General features: G+C 28.0%; 2 protein-coding genes, 1 long non-coding RNA gene and 1 pseudogene across 3 annotated transcripts; 1 reads left to right on the forward strand and 3 right to left on the reverse strand.

Annotated features, from left to right (window-relative positions):
- Positions 1-7,839: 7,839 nt before the first annotated feature.
- LOC142644973 (uncharacterized) lies at positions 7,840-8,560 on the reverse strand. The gene is made up of 2 exons (XR_012846181.1): positions 8,487-8,560; positions 7,840-8,416 (listed from the first exon to the last, which is right to left on the reverse strand). It is a non-coding gene; the product is annotated as an uncharacterized LOC142644973 (long non-coding RNA).
- Positions 8,561-12,423: 3,863 nt separating this feature from the next.
- On the forward strand, positions 12,424-13,412 carry LOC113789645 (uncharacterized). The gene is made up of 2 exons (XM_027339212.2): positions 12,424-12,968; positions 13,027-13,412. Exons 1-2 carry the CDS (start codon positions 12,532-12,534, stop codon positions 13,163-13,165), a joined length of 576 nt encoding a protein of 191 aa, XP_027195013.2. The 5' UTR covers positions 12,424-12,531; the 3' UTR covers positions 13,166-13,412.
- Positions 13,178-20,924, reverse strand: SIDL (SIDL trafficking protein particle complex subunit 10). The gene is made up of 7 exons (XM_027339211.2): positions 20,192-20,924; positions 20,043-20,133; positions 17,877-19,977; positions 17,677-17,823; positions 17,442-17,607; positions 17,196-17,379; positions 13,178-17,143 (listed from the first exon to the last, which is right to left on the reverse strand). Exons 1-7 carry the CDS (start codon positions 20,289-20,291, stop codon positions 13,402-13,404), a joined length of 6,531 nt encoding a protein of 2,176 aa, XP_027195012.2. The 5' UTR covers positions 20,292-20,924; the 3' UTR covers positions 13,178-13,401.
- Positions 20,925-21,067: 143 nt separating this feature from the next.
- On the reverse strand, positions 21,068-22,365 carry LOC113789838 (V-type proton ATPase subunit D pseudogene; annotated as a pseudogene).
- Positions 22,366-22,612: the final 247 nt, after the last annotated feature.

Genomic DNA, 22,612 nt, shown 5'->3' on the forward strand with positions numbered 1-22,612 from the left:
TGATTATTATAATGGTACATATGATATTATCATCATCAACATTGGAAACCATGTGATTGTCACATCATCATCATTATTATTAATGTGGTGAAAATAAAAGAAAGCTATCCAAATGATAATATTGATAATAAATTTCATTTTTCATTTCAATTTTTTTTTTTTTTGAAACACACATAAAGCGCACATATATCTTTATATATATACTTTGGTGTTTGTGTTTAAAGATCAACTGGTAGCGCTTGTGTTCTTGTGTAGTTGGTGTATTGGATACACACATGCACACATTCCACTCGAATCGGATATATTAAAAACATTGAATTGAATGAATGAATGAATGAATATATCCAGAAAATACTAATGAAAACTATATACAATACAATATTGATGGAATATCTATCCTTCGTCTGTGTGTGTTATTCAATACAACAACAACAAAAAAAATAGGTTTTTCTCATTTGTTGTCATATTTTGGTTTTATGAAGGGGTTTTGTTTTTTGCTTAACAAGGAAAAAAATTCTTAAATTTTTATTTGGCTTCAAATCACCTGAATAATATTAGTTATGAAACATACAGTTCTACGAATTTCATTTAGAATCATACCGAACAAAAAAAATTTGTTTTCAACAGCAAAAAAAAACTCACATTTGGTTTTTTATTCGGAAGTAAATTGTTTAGTGAATGGGAGGGAAAAGGATTGTTCTTTTTTCTTAGTTATTAAGAAAAAAGAAAAAAAATGTATTATTGATATTTTTATGATGATGATGATGATTGAGATGATTGTTGGATGTTATTGTTGGTTGCTACCGAATAATAAAAATAAAAATAAATAAATACCGACTGTAATTGAAGAATAAGAAGAAAAAAAAGGCTGAAATAACCGATACTTCACTGCAGTAAGTAACTAAGTAAGTAAGTATAACCAAAACATCATATAATACACGCATACTCTTACACACATTTTGGTGTGATGATGAAGATCAGATGAAATTTTTTCCATTAATTTCCTCTCTCTCTCCCTTTGGATACAATCTCACTATTTCGTTTTCTTCTTCTTCTTCCCACTTTTTCCTTTACTCTTTTTTTTACATCTTATTTTTTCTTCTTTGAAATCCATCCATTTCCATCTCTTTCTTAATACTTAAAGTATGTTGTGTGTGTGTGGATGTTTTAAAACTACTACATTGCATTTAAAGTAGCTTCTCTCTCTATTTTTTCTACTTATTTTGCGTTTTCATTTCACTTTCCTGGCTCCTTTTTTTTCTTCTTTATCGTTCTATCCAATTTATCTTTTTTAAATATTTTGCTGTTGCTTTCCTTCATCAGCATCATTTCATTTCACTGAATTCAATATTGAATCTTTATTTTTTTTTTTATTACGTAAAATGTACTTTTTTTTTGTTGTTGTTGTCGTATCGTATTGAATGAATATTGCAAATTGATTATAACAAGACTGGTTGTTTAACACACACAGAGAAAGAGAGAGGGAGAGAGAATAGCACAAAATGGATTAATGAATAAATGAAATGAAAAAAAATCCCGAATTGATGCGGCGTTTTTTTGTTGTTGTTCTGACTAAAGAAACAAAATATTCCCTCATCAGTTTTTTTTAAATAAAAGGATGAAGTTCACATCTTTGCTTATTTATGACATTATAGCTTGATTGGTTAGGTTATAATACCTACACATACAGACACTTAAATGTACAAGGTAAAGACCGATTAGTTGATATCATATACAGATACCTCAATGATTTTTTCTTTTTGTTTTTTTTTCAATTTTAACCATTAACTAAATCTCGTAAAGAAAGGTTGATATTCAGATTGCCTGAGCCTTTTTATTATTATTATAATATAATTATCATGATTATAAAATGCACTAAAAGTTAATTTTTTTCTTCTTTGATTAATACTTTTCTCGCCATTTTCATTTTTATTAACACTATTTACCGGTTCAAATTTCGATGAGAATTTCTGATTTTTTTTCTCTCTCTTTCAATTTTCATTTCTTACTAAATAGTAATTTAGCTGATTTAAAGATACTTTTATGAATTTGATTTCAGCAAAAAAAAAACAACAAGAAAACAGATTTTAATTACATCATTGATAAGAGAATAGTAGTTTTTTCTTCTGAAAAAAAATTAGAGAGAAAAAGATTAATCCAAAAAAATTTACTTTAAGATATGGTGTGACAAGAAAGAGAAATCACAATAACAACAACAACAAAAAAGTAAATTTATTTCCATTGAATTATGGATTTTTTTTATTGCTTGTCAATCAAATATTCGGTTGATTTGTGTTTACATTTTACATTGATGATGATGACACACCTACACAACGAACCACCCATACACCCTGCACACACACACAAAAACAAAGAAACAAACAAACAAAAATCATTTAAACATAAAATTCATACAGGTGAAAAGAGAAGAATATTCTTCATCTAGAATAAAAGGCCAAAAATAAAAACAATCAAACAACAGGCCCATATTATCACATAAAACCAAAGACCAAAACAAAAATCAAAACAATCAACAATGATGATAAGAATGATGAATGTTGAAATAGATGATAATGTTGAAATTCATTCTGATATTAATTATAAATAAAAAATAAAGAAAAATTTACTTTTTTTTTGTTTCCTTTGATTGGTACCGTAATCGATGATTGGATTGAATGATTGAATGAGTAAGTGAGAAAAAAATGAAATTCTTTTTTTTTTTCTTTCATTTTTTGTTTCTTTTCACAGAATGATATGAACAGTATGAACAGATATGATTCTCTAAACTTCTGTGTAGAAAAAATAGTAAAGCGATGGAAAAAAAATCCCACAGCTGTGTAGATGATGAATATACATTATTATTATTATTATTATTATTATAGAGAAAAGGAAGAAGAAGTAATGTATGTATGTATATAATATTTATATAATGAGGAGTAAAATTATTTTCATTTCATTCTTTCAAGTATTAGTATATTGAAGAAGAGTATTATATATTTTTATTCATTTTCTTTTAATATAATATAGCAGCAGTGAATAGTAAAAGCGGCAATAATAAAACTATACTCAATAATTGAAAGAATGGCAATGGAATGACGACAACGAAAGAAAATGATGATGATGATGATGAAGAAGAAGTGAGGTGATTTTTTTTTCTTTTTCTAAACACACATTATTGATGGTGGTGTTCATGAACAAGAAACGAAGAAAAAAAGTCAAAAAGGAAATGAGATCAGAACGATCTTGGACGATGAATGATGATGATGATGATGAGAAAGAGGATCCCTCATGATTGTTGATGATATAAAAACTGTATTTTTTTCAATTTTTTTTTCTTCGTTGATGATATCATCAACGAAGAAAAAACTTTATTTATTTTTTGCTTTCTATCACCTCCTTTACCAAAGCGAGCGAAGCGAAAAAAAAACTGGAAAGAATTCTCACACTGGGGCACACAGAATCAATGACGCCCGGTTTCTTTCCAAATGCGTGTGTGCAATGTGTTTGTATTGCAAACCGGCACATGCTTAACATGAATGTTGTATTTATTTTTATTATTATTTTTTCTTTTTCTTTTTGGCGCACGATATACACGATTCAATGATCGTCACAAATTTTTTATTCTTATAAAACTATACTGCTACACATTCTACATGTGTGTGCGTAATATGTTTATGTAGTTATTCTGATCATATTGAATGAAAATAAATAAATTCTACAAGCATCTTATCGTTTGAAAAAAATACGTGCGTATTATATTCAAGACAACAACAAAAAAAATAGTATCCAAAATAATATTTTATATTGACAGGACAACCACCACCACCACCACCAACAACAACATCGAAGGAAAAAATTATATCAGCTATCACCTCTCTTCAAAAAAAAAAAAAAAAAAAAACAAACCAGCCAGTTAACTAAACAGTAATCATCATCATTCATTCATTCATTCAACAATGATCCAAAATGATGATGATGAAAAAAAAGAGTTTTACGTCGTCTCCGTTTTGAATTCTTCAGTTTTTTTCTCCTCTTTCATCTTGTTGTTGTTAGGAATAAGAGCTTGATTTCTAGCCATCGATTTTGGATATATTTGAGCCTTTTTTCAACAAAATAAAATAACAGACGAAAAGAAATTCGATTAAATCATTACGACAAAAAAAAATTGAAAAAAAACGATTAATCAATTAGTATAATTATAATTTTTTAATGATGATTAGATTAGATTAGATTAGATTAGATTACTAATCCTAGATCATTCATTCGACAAAGTTTAGTTTAAATGTTGTATAGTTCTAGAAAAGGAAAGAAAAAAAAATTATTTTATTAGATCCTGTATTTCACACACACAAACACAGTGAAAAATTTCCATAGCAACACATGTTTGTGTGTGTGTGCGTGTGTTTTGGAACAAAGAATGAGAGAGGTGTTGTTAAGTTGAAAGTGTAGGCGTCATGGATCTTTAATTTTTTTTTGTTGGAAATGATAAATTTCTATAAGAAAAATTTCTTTTTTTTTGTGAAAATAAATTTTGATATGACATGTTTCTCTGTTTTTTTCTTCACTTTTTTCTTGGAAAATATTTTGGCCAAAAAAAAAATTCTTAATTTGTAACTTAATTATAATTCATTCTAAAAGGAAGTTATTAATGAATCGACTAATATGACTAATGAAAAAGAAGATTCTATAGATGATTTTTTTTTTTTTTTTTTTTGAAATGAAAGATTGAAAAGAATTGAAGAAAAAATTTAACTAAATTATTTGCTTGAAAGATGTTGATAAGAATTGAAATTCATTATTTATTCAATCTTTTATCAACACCATTAATAATTACTAATTTATCTATATAATTAACCAAACAGCAAAAAAAAGATTGTAAATTATTCTTGTTACAATTTTTTTTGTTGCTACTACTACTACTTGAACTACTGTAGTATTGAAGTACCTATTGATCTATATAAAATATATCACTATAGGATAGCGACAAGAAAGAATAACAAAACAAAACAAACATTAAGGCCATGGCCAAAATTCAACAGACATTCTATGATACAAAAAAAATTTCTATAAGAAAATATATATTGAATAAAAATTAATCAATGTGCACAGGCGTGTTACAATAAAATGAAATGTGATTCGAATAAATTTGAAAATAAACCAAACAGATTCTGTAATGAAATTCTCTTGATATTCAAATTAATTTTGTTTTAGAACTATTATTATTATTATCATTATGAATTAAAACAATAACAATGTGCATATGTTATATATTTTGTTTTTTAAATACTTGAAATGAATTACATTGAACTTTTTTCTTTTTGGATGACGCCAACTATGATATTGGCAACAAAAACAAATTGAAACAAATATCAAATATTTATTTGTAGTAAACATCAATATATAAATCATGTAATGAATAGATTTTTTTTTCGGTGGAAAAAAAACAAGTAAAAACAAATATTTTCTGTTTATGTTCCATTGAGATCCATATTATTTATTGGGAATTTTATCTTATTTTTTTTATTGAAAAAAAGACCCAGAAATATATTGACATACAAAATACCAAATAGAATGAGATAGGGGACAACTTTGATAGGAATGAAATCGAAATTGGATTGCATTTTGGATTTGACAAATTTTTTTTTTGTATTTGAAATGTAATGAAAAATAATTATAAAATTGAATGAAATCCAATGCACTTTAAACGAATTATTATAGAATATGACAAGAATGTAATCATCAATTGATTGATTGAATTATTTGAATATATCGATTTAAAGATGGATTGGTGCTGGTGGGGTTTTGTTTATTTTTTCCCCACCCTTTATCGATAATTTTCATTTTTTTTTTTTTTTTGTCTTTTATTTTCGATTTACCCCATTTTCCTGTATTCACTAAATTTTTTTCATCGAAAAATACCCAAGGGTAATTTATATTTTCATCTATAGAAATATCAGAAAAATGAGATTATAAAGAAAAATACTTTAGAGATAATTTCGTAATTTTGGCAGATTTCGTTAATTTTTTTAAATAAAAAATATTAATAATTTGAAAAATTTTTTTGAATTGTTCAACATCAAACAAAAAAAAACTTGAAAATAACCCGCAAGGTAAATTATTAAGTGCGAAAATGTGGTAAATTTTTTCTTTTAAATTGCCAATGCGCACAATTAATGATCTTCAATGATGATGATGATGATGATAATGTCTTTTTTCCCCGTAATTTCATTAAATGATGATGATGATGAAAAGAGAGAGAGAGAGAGAGAGGGAAAATTCTATTCCAATTTGCGTTTGCGTACAATCAATGTTAAAATCAATTCGAGGACGCCATATTGATTATCATCATCATCATCATCATCATGATTAAATAAAAAACAAATTCGAAGAAAAGAAAAGAAAAAATGCAAGAATCTAACCACCTGACTGACTGATTGATTATGGCATTTCACATAAACACAAACATAATAATATTGGATCATAAATAATTGAACAATGTTGGTTATGCGGATTTAAAAGAAATAATTTTCAAAAACAATGTAGAATTTATTCGAAAAAAAGAAAAGAAAAGAAATAAAAATAGAAAATATCATAACAAAAAAAACGAAACAAAAATTAGCCTTGACAATGAAAAAAAATTGATTAAAACGAGATTTATAATTGTTATCAGTGATACGAAATTCCAATCTGTATCTGAAAATTCTCATTCTGACAATATCAAAATAATGATTGTTGTTGTTGTTGTTGAATATTATGTGTGTGCTTAAGTGTAATGTGTTTATATATAAAAATAGAATACAAAGTAGCATCATCATCATCATCATCATTATAACTGTTTTTATCATTCCAATGAATTTTTCAATTCAGTTGTTTTTCGGGATGAAAAATAAAGAGAAATGAAAGAGAGAAATGAAAGTAGAAAAATGAGAAATTCATTTCATGGCCATTATCATCACTTATGACAAAGTATTAGAAAATATTGCATCGGGTTTTTTTTCTTTCTCTCTCTCTTTGCCAGATATATTCATTATTCAAACAGCAAAAAGAAATATCAACAACAATTAATTTAAAAACAGAAAGAATTAAACATATGGAAAAATATTGAGAAAGTAAAAGTGAAAAGAAAAAAAAACAACCAGAATATTATGTTAGATAAAAACGGGTTATAGCAACAAACATTATTTGATTACATAAATCAATGTTTGTTGTTTATCTAGCTAGGATAAGATTCGATGGTGATGATGATGATAAATTGTAAGTAGAAATTAGAAACAAACTAATTCTATATTATTATTTCTTATTAATCTTATTATTTCAAATCATCAAATTATTTGGAAAAATATATATTTTTTTTTCATTTAATTAAAACAAAACAAAATGTTTGTTATGTTTTTTAGCTAGAAATCCAAGAGGAAAAAAATTCATTTTTCTTCAAAAAAAAACCAACATCATTTTATACATTAATCCAGATAGAAATTGGGAAAATGTATCTTATTTTCATTACGCATATTCATTGAAAAATTATTATTTATAAGTAACAAAATAATGTATAAAAGTTTGTATTTGTCTCCAGGCTGCTTGTATTATTTGTAACAGTAAATGCCATATATAATATCATAAAATAAAGAATCGATATAAGTGCTGGAACACTTGTAGCCTTTTATATATTTTCATTCTATATTCATTGTAACTTTCTAATAATATCTGGCTCATCATCATTGACATCATCAATGACACATGGGCCATGGACACACACACACATACAAAGAAAAATGGCCTTGTAAATGAATTCATGTGCAATAATGTTATAAAAATTTGCGCATGAATTTCTAAATTCCGTTAAAAATCTTTCAATATGTTTTATTCATCATCATCGTCATTTGTTTCGTAAATCAATAAAATCGGAAAACAAAACAAAAAAAAATGAATGATAAAATATTGAACAAGGGAAAAAATTCATTTTTACATTCATTAGAATACAGAATTTGAATAATGTAAAGTTGAATAAAGAATGGGACAGATTCTTAACTTATCGATAAATGATACCTACAATGTATAAGAAAAACAAAATGTTGATCATTATTTTTCACCATCAAAATTGGTCAAACAAAACAAAAATCAATTTAAATCAATGGCTAAATTCGTTAAATAGTACATTTTATTTTTATAACAAAATTCTCTTGAGAATTAACATTTTCGATTTTTTTCTCTGTTGTTGTTGTTGTTGTTGATGTTTTAACATTTTCGATAACATTTTTTTTTCTCATTAACATTCAATGCAATCATCATTTAGGATTTTGATGTGTGCGACCATGAACCACCACCAATTGAAATGAAGAAAAAAAAAGAAACAAATGAAGTGGGAAAACAAATCGAAGAATCGTACATTTTGCTGCTGTACAAAACATTAAAGTGCCTAGAATAATAATGAAAAACAGAAAGTCATTAAATTAGCTAATCAAATATATATAAAAATTGAATCGAACCTAATATGAACCAAAATTATAATAATCAGAAAATTAGAAAAAACCTGTTGATAAAACCCAAAAAAATTTAAAAGAATTTAATCATCATTATCATAGGATTATAAAAATTGAAAATGATTTTTTGTTTTAATTGTTTGTGTCATTTATTTTCGTACACAAATTACGTTTCAATCAATCAAATCTATGATAATGTCCTTCCTATCCGAAAAAAATCGAAAAATCTTTCATATATTTTTTTTGTCAATCACCATTAGATCATATGATTGAAGAAAGAGGGGAAAAATATTTTAAATTAAATTCTATTAAATTATCATCAATCTGTTGTTGTTGATGATAATAATGATGTCCAAAAGGATATTGAGTTTTCGATTGGATTATGTGTTTAGTTTTTTTGTTTTTTTTTCATTTTCATTTTCTATTAAAAAATGTGATTACCAAGATGTTGTTGATGATGATGATGATGATGATGACAATTATGATTGAAATTCTTTACTTTTCAACGATGTACATTTACCATTATCATCATCAACATCATCATGTTTAATAATATCTTTTTTTTAAAGATATGAATGAACTTGGCAATTACATTTAGAATCAAATAATAATAAAAAATTTGAAAATGACTATAAATAATTTCAATATCCAAAAAAAACGAAAAGGAAAAAAAAGAAAAGAAACAAACATCAAGGTCTTGTTGTTGAAAATTGCAACCCATTTGCAAATCGTAAATTATGCATTTATAATTGCACAATAAGTACAATTCCATTGCTGTTCAATTCTATCATCATCATTATCAGCATCGTTGTTAAAGTTAAAGTTATAATAATAATTAATTATTTTTTGGTTTGTTAAAATTTTACATCAACATTTTTTTTCTGTTGTACTTGATTTATAATAATCATTTGTATCTATCAGATTAATTTGAAATGATAATTACTATGTCAATATTTTCGCCACATCTTTTTCTCTATTTGTGTGCATGTATTAATCATTGATAATCGGTTGATTAATTATAGAGGGGTTAATTTTTTGCTTTTTTTTTGTTTCACTCACTAAGTGTGAAATATAGAATTGGAATTTTTATATTTTATTGTTGATCACATGTTTTTCTTTTGGTGCAATTTTTTTTTCTTCACTCGATTTTCTATTTTTATTGCTAATCAAACTATATATTTTTTTTGTTGTTCTAATGTCAATATTCTCAATCAATTTTGTTAAAATGTTTATTATTATTATGTTTGGATTGGGCGAGAATTTTCCAAAAAAAAATTGTAGTTGAATCGATTCTTATTTTGTCAATAATAAACAAATTCGAATTGAAAATTATGGATGAATGAAAGAAAAAAAAACGAATGAAAATTTTGGCTTACGAACAAGATAAAGTCAATCAATTAAACTAAAGAATAAATAAAATGAAATGAATCGATCAAAAAATAAAAAAAAATTGAATTGATTTGAATTGAATACAATAAATGCACGCAATAGTTTCATTCGGTTTTTTCATCTATAGCTTAATTTGATCTTGTCGTCATAGTAATATCATCATCAACATTATTGCAACAACAACCAACCAAAAAAAAATAGTATCAAAATAAAACATACTTTTCTCATTATTCTTTTTTATTCTTCTTTTTACTTCATAATTCTGATTAACAATCATTTTGTTTCTTTCATTCAATTCTTTTTATTTTCTAGTATAATTTTCATTTTTGATGAATGAAAATTACTTGAAAATTAATGTGACAACAGAAATAAATGAAAAAAAAGAAAGTAAAAAGAAAATTTGTTCAAAAATGCATGTGTTATATCTGCTCTAAAAAAGAAATTCTGTTTTTTTGCTTTTCAATGTGTTGTCTTTTTTTTCGATCTTGTGACACAATCATCATCATCATAAGACACTTAATGATAATTCTTGTAAATTTAGAGATAAATGACAGTAATAAGAAAAAATAAATTTGTGAAATAAATTTATTTTTATTTCTCAAATTCGGAGGAAAAAAAAGTAAATGATTATAGCCTTGAACCTAATGAATAAATGAGAAAAAAAACGATTAAACAAAGAATCAGATGATAATGATGGTGATAATTATTATTATGTTTTGGTAGTGAACCTCATTCTTTGCATTGAAAATTTCAATTTTTGTTTTCAGTAAATGAATTCATCAAAATGTTTTTTACCGGATAATTATGTTTATATTGTAATTTAAAAATCCAAGAATTGAGATTTTTTTTTAAATTTTCTTTTTTAAAACAGGAATTCTTAATTGTACATGATGATTATATCCTTCAAATACTTTACATTTTATTTACTCACTGAAAAGTTTTGTTTTACTTCTGGATAATCCTAATGAATAAGATATAGGATTCTATAAATAGGATTTTCTCAATAACTTTTTTAACTTTGTATTTCTTGTTTGTTATTTTCGGATGTTGTCGATGAATTTCAAATATTCTTAGTTCATTTCATTTTCTTACAACATCAACAACAAAAACTAATACGGCTTCGAAAATAATTTGGAATTGAATTTATAAAATAAATTCAAAGAAAAAAATCCTCACTCAAATTACTTATAATCCATTGATGAAGGAAAAAAAAAGAAAAAAGTCCATTCAGATTGATACGAATAAAATAAACATTTTGAATTCAAAATTATATGATCATGTTCAGTGAAAAATTCTTGAAAATCAAAAAAAAAAAATAATGTGGATTTTTTGATTGTCATCATCATAGGCATTTTTTCTAGGTTAAATTCCAAAATAAAATGACTTGAAGGTAGAAAACCGAAAAAAAACAAATAACATTTTCGGCTTACACACAAAGCGAGAAAGAAAGAAAGAATAACATACACCTACACCAGATAACATAGAAATCTCCTAAAGGAATAGAAAACAAAAATTCAATTTTTTTTAGTTTGTTTGAACATTCGATTTTCTGTCGAATTCATTTTGTTGAATGCCATTACTTTTTCTACAAAAAAAAACATAATAACGGTTTTTTTACTATTGAAAAAAACGATTTTGATTCATGTTTTTCTTTTTTTTTCGTTATGATGATTTGTAACTTTAACCAAATATTCCAAAATTCTAATGATTTATCATGACACCGAATGCATTCACATAGAGGAATTGAATGAAACAAAATGAATAATTTTCTTTTTTTCTTATTCAATTAGTTATCGAAATGAATAATTTTAATGAATAGATCAAAATGTTTCGTTTGCTTTGTGTGCTTCATTTTCATTTTAAAAAATGTTTTTTTTTTTTGAATGTTGTTTGTTCGATTCCATTATATTCACCTTGAAATGGATTTGTTTGTTTTTTTTAAATATTCATTTTCGTTAAAGGTAAATTCTTTAGCAAAATAAACATTAGTTTGTTATTGTATCTTGTTTTTTTTCAAAGTTAACAGCTATTATGGGAAAAAAAATTTCCTTTCGTATGAATTATTAAATTGAAAAAAAAAGAAATTTAATTGATGAAGAGGCCAAATAAATCAATCAAAACAGATCAATTAAATATCATCATATATTTTAGTTTGAATCATAACAAACAACTTCTCCTATTTCCAACGAAAAAAAAACTTCCCAAATAAAAGTTTTGGGTTGTGTTTTATCATCATTTTTTATTGATTTTTTTTTCGCAATGATACAATTGACGCCATCTGTATTTAGAATAGTAACAATTTTTTAAAGAAAATATTGAAGAATATTATCGAAATATCTCAAAATAATGTTCATACAGAAAATCTTGAACCAACCAAAGATTTTATTGATGTTAAGATGAATTGAAATTTTGAATGAAAAACAAAAAATTGTTACACACCTTTTTACTAAGTTTTCAATTGGCTACATTCCAACAAACGGAAAAAATGATCTTATTTTTCTTTACTCAGTTGCTATTTATAACTGGTTGAATTTTTTTTTGGCTTGATTCAGTATGATTTAAAGAAATAGTGATATTCGCATCAAGCATCGATACATTCATCGCAATATCCGTTAGGTGAGCACGTTTTTTATTTTACTCAACTTTTGTTTACTAGAAAAAAATGGATTCTGATTCCAAAAATGAATCGAATAATATGATTGGTGAAATTGAAGAGATTGAACATCTACAAAATATGTTACGTCAAAAACAAATTGAATTGGATCAAGAGTTGAAGAAAAAACGAGAACAATTGATGAAAATTCAAGAAATGAAAACTCAACTTCAATTCGAACGTGATAATTCTGAACGAGCTTTTCGTGAAAAGATTGAACAACTTCGATTATTAACCGAAGCATTGGTTGAAAGTACAAAATTAGTTTCAACATTATCTGATCGTTCACCAGCCGCTGCAATTGCTGTTGAAGCATTGGAACAAACTAATCAAGAAATTCATCAACAATCAATTGAAGAATTGAAACTTCATTGCCAAATGGCACGAGAACAAATACAAAATTTGAATCAAAATTTGGATGAACAAGAAAAGCAATCAATGCAAACGTAATTATTTTATGATTTTATTCAAGTTTTCTTAATTTTAAAAAAATGAATATTACAGAAATGAAACGAACAACGAGGAAGAAAAATTGTCTTTGGAATCATCAAACCAACCGATGGAAAGTGTCAATGAAGAAACCACCCAAACATCCATATCTTCTTTAGAAATACTAAAAGAAGAACCAGAAACAACTCAATAAAATAACAATTGATTTGAGAAAAAAAGTTTTTTATTATTATTTAATATGATAAAATATCAAAAAACAATACAAAGATAAATGAAAAAATTCATCATATTTTTGTTTTTTTAATAGATGGAAAAAAAATAAAGTTAATGATGACAAACAGTAAAAAAAAACAAAAACAACGAACAAGGAATGAATTATGAATAATTAATAATTTATAAATAAAATGAAGAAAATAATAAAAATTTCAATTAATTTTCAATGTTTTGACTACCGCCAACATTCGAAGGTAATACATAAACTTGACTGGAACGATTATAATTATATACCTGTCCAGGTTCGAATGGTTCTAATCGTGCATTACGTAATGATGTAATTGAATTCAATGATGATTGCTGTTGAGCATCATTATTATTATCAACGTTGATTCGTTGTTCTTGTTGTGAACTATTCGATGATGTAAGATATTTTGACCAATTTTTTCCGGATAACGAAAGATTTTCTGATAGCATTGCTGAAATTGATTCGATTGCATTACTTGTTGTTTTTTGCAAAGTATTATTGGAAGATTGACCAATGCGATTATTAGTATTTGGTGTTATTCGTCCAGAATCTTGTACATTGTTAGATTCATTCGATATTATTTTATATTGAGATAATCGCACTAAAGGTAATGGTATATATCCGTCTATTAATGGTATTACTTCGAATGATGTTTCAAATGATCGTCGTTGTGATTGTGATTCTTCATTATTAACCATGTTCGATGATGATTGACCTATGAATTTGATCACTCGAGATCCATCATTTATCGCCATTGACGAAAGTGTTGTAGTTGATTGTAATGATTGATGTGAACTTATCGATACAGGACCACCATTCAATTCACTAATACTATCGTCAATATTATTGTTAGAATCTTCTAATTGTTGTGAAGAACTAATTGAAACAAACTGCCATAATTGTGGATCACAAATCAATTCATACATAATGAATTCATCTTCATCACTAGAATCTAAACGTTCAATTTTAATACGCAATAAACATGAATGTCCAATCCGTATGATTTCACTAGTACTATTTTTAGTGCCAGTTTGATTTTTGATCAATGGTTCGATCCACTGTCTGATTGTATATCGTGTTCGACAGGAATATTGTATCGATATTATATAAGAAATTTTTACTATCGATCCAAATTGTTGGTTATCATTACTTAAAAGAATCGATTCATTTGTAATGAATTTAGGTTTAAACTGAAGTTCGAGATTCATTTTGTTTAAATTCAACAAATGATTATGATTTGTTTCTAAAACCCATACAAAATTGATTTCACTGGATGCCATCAATTTTTGTTGAAATTCATGGTCATTTATATCGTTTTCCATACCAATCGGTTTTAGTATATTGATTTCATTTGAATCCAAAAATGGAACAATCAATGTAGGATGTTGAAAATATAGTTCAATATAAGATGGCAATCTTTGAGAGCCACGAACTTGAATTTTTAAAAGTTTACGTTGTGGAGAAGGCGTGTATACACGAGGAAAAACATCGAATGGATCAGATAAAGTAAATTGACAACAGGCCATTTGAGTATCCAACGATGATTGATTGAATGGCAGGTCGAATGTCTGAACATTATCCAAATTCTTCCATGTTAATGATAATTGGAATTCATATTGATCAACTTGGCTTGCTGATCCTCCATGTTTTGGCTTCGAATCAATGCTGGAAATTTGATTCCAATTATTTGTACCATGAATTTGAATCAATTTCGATCGGTGATACGATGAACGAAGACGTAAATTCAATTGATATGTTTCAAAAGGTTCCAATTGATGATCAAGAAAAAAATAAAAAAGTTCTTCATTATCATTTGGTTGATATAACGTAACGTTGATAAGACGAGAATTATATTCAAATGGCTCCATATGATTACTAGAAATGATTGCCGTGCTTGATGGCATAGATGATATTTGATTGATTTTAATAAAACATTTTAAGCCTTTTGGTAGTTTTGAAGTGCCTGAATTTAATCTTAAACATACTGATTGTTCAATACCAATAAAACACATATTAGACATTGTTTGAAAATACGATTCTTCAGGTTCAAATAATGGCACCAATTCGATAGATGGCGGACATTCGACTAATCGAAAACTAGAGATTCCATGTGCGTTACCTCCGCTGATCGATCGATTAAAATTGATAGAACGAATGGCAGTAGAAAAATCTTCAATTAATGCAAAGTTCATTGTCTGATTTTTCTGTTCCATAGCTGATGAATTTTGCAATTGATTATCAAAGTGACAAAACAAAATTAATTGATCAAGATTAAACCAAAGATGATTAATGTGATGATTTGTTGGGGCCGATTCAGATTGATCAAAAAGATCTAATTGTTGGGCAATTGTGTGCAGATTTTCAGGTGAATAGAATCGAAGTTCATATTCATTTGAACCAGTTTCCAGCATTAATATTTCATCAGAATTCAGAACAGAAAATTGAAATTGTGATGACAAAAAACGAAAATACTTGGAATAATCGTCATAAGAAAGACGTTGATTTAGTAATGATATAGGTAATGATTGTGACATAAATTTATGATAACCATCAAAGGATCCGTTTCGATAACCAAGAAAATCTGTACGTCGTAATAAACGATCACCATTCAAACATTTAACACCGGTTAATCGTAGTGTTTGACAATAATATCTTTCTACCTGAGCTGATGGTATCTGACAGCACGATGATAATCGGTTATAACCATTTATACAATCAATACTTTCAGATGAATCTCGTTGCAATTGTTGAGAATCTGTACCAATCATACATGAACATTTTTGAACCTGAGCATTAGTCTCTTGTGAACTTTTTTCATTTCGATTATTCACTGAATTAGGTAATGTCGATAACCAAGGATCATTTCTATGACATTGAACAGTCACAAGCATACGATCCAATTTTAGTGGCAATCCTAAGTGGCTAAATAACTTCAATCGCAAAGTCAATACAGATCCGGCAATGAAACTTTGATTATTCTTTCGAGAAGTTGTTACATTAGATGAACTACCATTTAAACGTAAAGAATTAGTATCATTTAAAGATGAATCACAGTCTATTTCAATAGATTCGATTTGGAAAAAATTTGGCTCATTATAATTTGATGATGATGACAATGATGATGATGAATGATGCGAATAACTACGACCTAACCCTGGATCATTAAAGCTTCTACCACATTGTTGCTGTTGCTGACTGGCCAGAAGTTCATTTGAATTCGCTTTGTTGAAATTTGATTCTTGATGATTATTTCGTTGTTTTTTAATGGTTGATTCGGTTGAATCGCCAAAATTATTGTTAATGTTCGAGCTGGAAGACGAATTTGAATTGCAACCAATTGGATCATTAGGCGATGACCGTGAACTAGATCGACCACCAATCGAGGAATTTGACGATCCTTCATTAAACAGGTCAGAATGAGAATTATGTATGGCCAATAATTTTTGATTCAACCATTCGAAATTAGCCAAGTTTTCTGGCAACTTTTCGTTCGATTGTTTAAACAACATGTCTTTAAGTTTGAAAGCACGCATTTCATAATGGCGTATAAGACGAAACATGGATTCCAGATAATTATGGCAATAATATTGTGATAGATTTTTATTCTGGCACATATCCACCAGATGGCTACCCGAATCGAATAGTTTTTGTGATTGAATTGTTAATAATCCTTCTGGCTTTAAAAATAATATGAGGTATGTACGAAAAGCACTTCGTATAATTGGCTCTAGATTGAAATTATTACATGAAGATGATTGGTGATCAGTAACAGGCTGTATCAATGTATTTGAAATATTGAAATAAAGTTGTTCCAAACATTGAGCTAATAAACGACATGCTTCTTGCTTGAGCATTGACCAATGTTCCATCTGAAACATATGATACAGATCCAACAAGAAAGGTAATGCCTGTTGTGGTTTGTTTAGTTTCCTATTTAAAATAAATTCAATGAGAGAAAAACAAATAATAAGAACACACTTACAGATTCAACTCGGCTAATTGTTTTCCAATCAATCGGGCGCAGCGAATATGACCGATATGTTTGTAGGTTCCCATTGTTAATTCAGTTATTTCTAGATAATGACGCAAAAATAATTCTGGAGATGAAAGGGCATCTTTTAAACGTTCTTGTGGACTCATCCAATCATCATCACTTTGACTGGAACCTATCACATAAGCGAATCACAATTAAAATAAATATATACCAATAAAACAATCAATGAATTACTTGATGGACGGATATGTGGATCTGCACCCATACCAGCCACTAATTCAACCATTCGATGTAAATGTTCAGATGAATAGGATGAACGAGTATTTGTCGATTTGATATCACCATATATTGTGGAATCACCATAGGGCATTAAATTACAGATTTTTCCAAGCTCAATTAACTTAATTTAATAATCATTAAGAATATATCAGTTAAGATGAAAAAAAAAGTTTTCTAGAATAATACATACATTATCACGTGCGTATGACCATAGGCCTACAGTATGATAGGAATATGATTCCAATTGAGATGAATCACTATATCGTTCACATTTATGCAAAATTTCGAGGACTGAAAGAAACACCCAACATGCGATACCTCCAGGAGTCATCGAAATCTTCAGATATAAATTACATTATAATCATTTATAAGAATGAAAGCACAACTTACCTCTAACATGTTCAATTCGGCAACAGCCGTTTGTAAAAATGGAAGAGCTCGAGAAGCCAATTCCCATGGTTTGTTCAACAAACACAATAAATGACATTGGCGTGCATAAAGATAATTACGGAAATCTAATAAACTAATTTGATGACTGTTCGGTTTTATTTGCACACCAAGTGGATCGCCACCGAGCAGGGGACTAGATGATAATGAGAAATCTGATACAGTGGTTGAAATATCGGCCAAAACAGATTCGACTATCGACATTCGTAGTTTCATGATTGATTCTTGATTACAAAGGCACAGACCGGTCCAAGCTTCTGACTTGGTATTTTTATAATTACTATTTGTTTCATTTTCCATAATTAATGAATCATCGATCGATTGCATAAGACGATAACGAAGCCATCGTGGTGCGCCGAAACCACCATGATGTGAAGCGTTTAGAATTAATTGAGAAAAAAGGGCATCAAGCTCATCATATTGAACCAATGCTTTATTATAAAGACCAAGCGATTCATGAGCAAAAGCAAGTTCTTCTTGAAGCAAAAAGAACCCAAAAAAATCCCAATCCGGGTCGGTACGAAGTTCACGAATATGGCGTATCAATTTCTCAAAACAATGAAATTGTTTTGAGTAAAATTCTAACAAAAACTGACGAATTTTGATAATAAATTGACTGTAATTATAACTGACTGTTGATGACATTGATCCAGCTACAGATGAAGATGATGATGATGACGTGGATGACGTACCCGTCAATAACGCAGACGTTTTAGATAAACGAGATCCACTTTTTGTCGGTGACATTAAGATCATCGAGGTTGGCGCAATTTTAATTGAACTAGTAGAAAAATTACTCAGTGCCGAGAATGTTCGAGCCGTGCTTGACAAAATCGGATTAGTTGATGTAGCCATATTATTTGTTACAGAACCACCCGTATTTGAACCTGTCGAAATATTGGATTGATTCATATTTGACATATTTTGGGCATTCGATGAAGAATTAGATGTTGAATCAAAAATAATTATGCGTTCAAGGAGTTGATGAGCGATACGAGAATTATTTGATGGAATTCCACTTTGTGCCATATTGCTACAATTGGTGGATTGATTTTGGCGAAAAAGCTGAAAACAAACGAGAAGATCATTACGAATCTGATCTGCTAATTGTTGATGAGTTAGGTAGGTGGGCGATTGTGACAGCGATCCAGCACTTCCATGACCCGTAGTATTTAATGATGACATTGATGATGATAATGGATGTGGTGGTTGTGTTTGAATTCGGCTCATTTGTTTTTTACCAATATTTGGTGATTTATCACTATTCTTTGGGGCTTTAGCTGTGGTCAGATTTACTGTTGATGATGATGATCGTGATGAAGAATTTGTTTCATTAACTAAGTTGTTCAGATTGAGCAATTGTTCTTGGGAGTGTTTCGTCGTTGTCATTCGATTGTTACATGTGTTGCTTGAATTGATACAGTTACGGATAACAATAACAACAAAAAAATCAAGACTAAAATCCTGATTTAAACCAAGTTGATGTTGATTTGTTGCAATTTGAAGAATTTTTTGAAACCAATCCAACAATGAATCGCGTATCTGGCTATTATAGCTTTCGAGATCATGATTTGAATCAAGCCAATATGAATTAAGTAAAACGCGTGCACCATTATTGACAAGATATCTTCGACTCAACAAATTGAACAGATGATGATAATCAATCGATAAAAGCGATTGTTGTTGTTGTTGTTGTTGTTGCTGTTGTGAATCAGCTATGGCTGAATTAGAATTCGTATGCGATCCTAATATTGAACGGACATTTTGACCATTAATATTTGAGGCAGATGTTATCATATTCTGAAACGAATGATGTCGTTTCAATGTTGAGGCATTTAATTGACGTATACGATTTGATCCGATGGTTGAATCATTGTTAGAAATAGTTGCTGAAAGTTTGGCTGTTGTTGGTGTCGATTGGGATGGCGAATCGATAATTGGTGATTTTGGTGTAGGTGGTGGATCCCATAACAAATGTTGACGATCATTTAAACGTACGAAATATGCTTCAACATATACCGGAATCGGTGAAACATCATAAAAGCTATTTGAATTTAAAAAAAACTTTATTTATCATACATTCATTATCAAAATAACAATTCCAATTACTTTTGCCAATCAATACTTTCACGAGCAAGATCCGAATTGATCTGTGTGGCCAAATGTCCCTGAAGTAGAAAATCGCTCAACTCACCAAAAACTATGGTAATAAAAATAATAACAATTTCTTAGGTCGTAATCGATGAGAATAAACATACCAGTAATTAATGGAGCCTGATGACATAGATGATAATGAATATCTTGTTTATCGTTAAGATTAGTCATGATAATATCATCATTATGGCTACATGTAGCCATTATTTTATATTCATTAATTTTTGTTCACAAAAAATATTGATGTCAACAATCGTCATTGCTTTATATTCATAAATAATTCGACATTAAACATCAATAATTATTCAGGTATCTCAATTGGCAAAAATGTCAATTGTGGTTAGATAGGAAGGGAAGAAACAAAAATTTATAACAGAAAAATAAGAGATAAATGTTGTTGTAATTGAAAAAATTTTTCAAATATTTTCCATAGGTTAGGAATTTGTTGTTGTTGTTGTTGTTATTCTTATTTTGTTTTTATTAACAAAACAAATAAACAAATTGGTTGAATTAAAAAAAAAATGATATGACTGGGTGCAAAATACACTAAAAGGTGCGCAATGCCAAACAAAAAATAAATTTTATTTATCCCAAATGATGAGTGAATAAAAAAAAAAACGAAAACAAAAAATTACATTACTCCCACTATTGTAATTGTTGTTGTTTTTTTTTCTATAAGGGTTTTATATGTTTGCGTGTGTGTGTTATATGTATGTATATGAAAAAAAATAATGATGATTTTTCTTCATTATTTTCTTGGCAATCATACACAAACAAACGCATATATTTTTTTTTTTTACTCAAAATATCATGATGTTCAGTTCTTTTTTTTCTTCGATGAGCATTTAACTGAATTCTGTGATCCAAAACAAACAGGTCTCCATCTATTGTGGATTGATTGAATTAATACAAATTTTTTTTTTTGAATAATGATGATGGAAGCAAATTCAATTAGGAATTTTTTGTTGTTGTTGTTGTTGTTGTTTCTGAAAAGATTTTTTATTTTGGATTGAATAATAATTTTGAAGAAAAAATTAAAATAAAATGATTGAAACTCTCTACAGTTTTTTTTGAAGGCAAATCATATCTGATTAAAATATACGAAGAATTATAGAGGAAAAAAATTTTAAGCAATTCTGGATTAGTAGAATATATTTATGATGAAAATGATGATGATTTTTAAATGATGATAGTGATAATGATTTGTTATTTTGTTTTAGTTTTCTTTGTTTTTGTATTTAGAAAAGAATCTCATCCTGATCATCTTCATTAACATCCAAAAGGCTTGGTGGCTCATGATATTCACCTAATTTTCTCATCAATTTTAAATCAGCATCCGATTGTGCACGAATTTTTTTCTTTTTTTCCTGTACTTTTTTCAAACGATAAAATTCTTCACGTTCCATTTCATCTAATTCTGATGTAATATATTGTATAGTACGTTCGATACGTGGTATAACAACATGTTCCAATGCATTAACACGACGATTAGTTGATTTGATAACACCATCCAATGTAATGAATGATGTTTGTAATGAAGCTAAATCTACCAATAATTTGATTGCACGTTCAAAATTCTTTTTGATACGTGTAAATTGTTGACCACCACCAGAAAGGCCAGCAAATTCATTTGAATCGGCACCACTTTGTGCTGTTTCAAAAACGGGCAATAATACACCGGCTACATTATCCTTACGGGTAATAACGCCAAATTGTGCTTTATTTACGTTTTGCAATACAATATTGTTGAAATCAAATTTAGCCGTAAATTTACCTTCGGCTAATGAGAATAATGCTTCGCGCATTACATCGCCCATCAATGATTTTGTTTCAACAATTTTCTTTAAAATGGCACGAAAACGTAACTGTAATGCATCGGCTTTTTTCTTCAATAATGAATGACCTTTTTGTGCACCTTTTAAACGACCTTTCATGATCGTCTGGGCCATACGAGATGGAAATATACTGATACGATCTCGGCTACTCATTTTTTTCTATTCTATATTTTTATGACGAGGAAAAAAATTTTTGGTCAACAAACAAAACAAACAGGCAATGATAAACAAAAAAAACAACAATATTTTTCTGGATTTTCCTCGTCCGCGGTGATTTTTTTTTAATTTATGAAGATGACCAAAAATATCATACAGCAAACATTTGATCACAAAGAAAAATTATTTTCGGGCAAACCAAAAAAAAAAGATCAAAATTTTAATGGATAAACAATCAACGTACACAGATTTCCTTTCTCTTTACAACAAAAAAAAAAAAAATCATATATTACTCGCTTATGTTGCCTGGATTTGATGGGCGTTTCATCATATGATGATAGCTTCATAGTTGATTTGTTATCATCATAATTTTTGGTGAAAAAACAAAATAAGAAATTACTATGGATATCTTTTGATAACAACAAAAATAATATCAATTGATTAATGTTGTATAATGGGAGAAATGAAAGTTTTATTTTCGATTTAAAAGAAAAAAAAAAGTAGTGCCATCTTTATTTTTGATTCTAATTTTGA

The sequence above is a fragment of the Dermatophagoides pteronyssinus genome, unplaced genomic scaffold, assembly GCF_027571235.1.
Source record: "Dermatophagoides pteronyssinus isolate colony J.1.1.1.1 unplaced genomic scaffold, Derpt_VIB-CSIC_2022.12 sq0005, whole genome shotgun sequence".
In the NCBI taxonomy this organism is placed as follows: Eukaryota; Metazoa; Arthropoda; class Arachnida; order Sarcoptiformes; family Pyroglyphidae; genus Dermatophagoides; species Dermatophagoides pteronyssinus.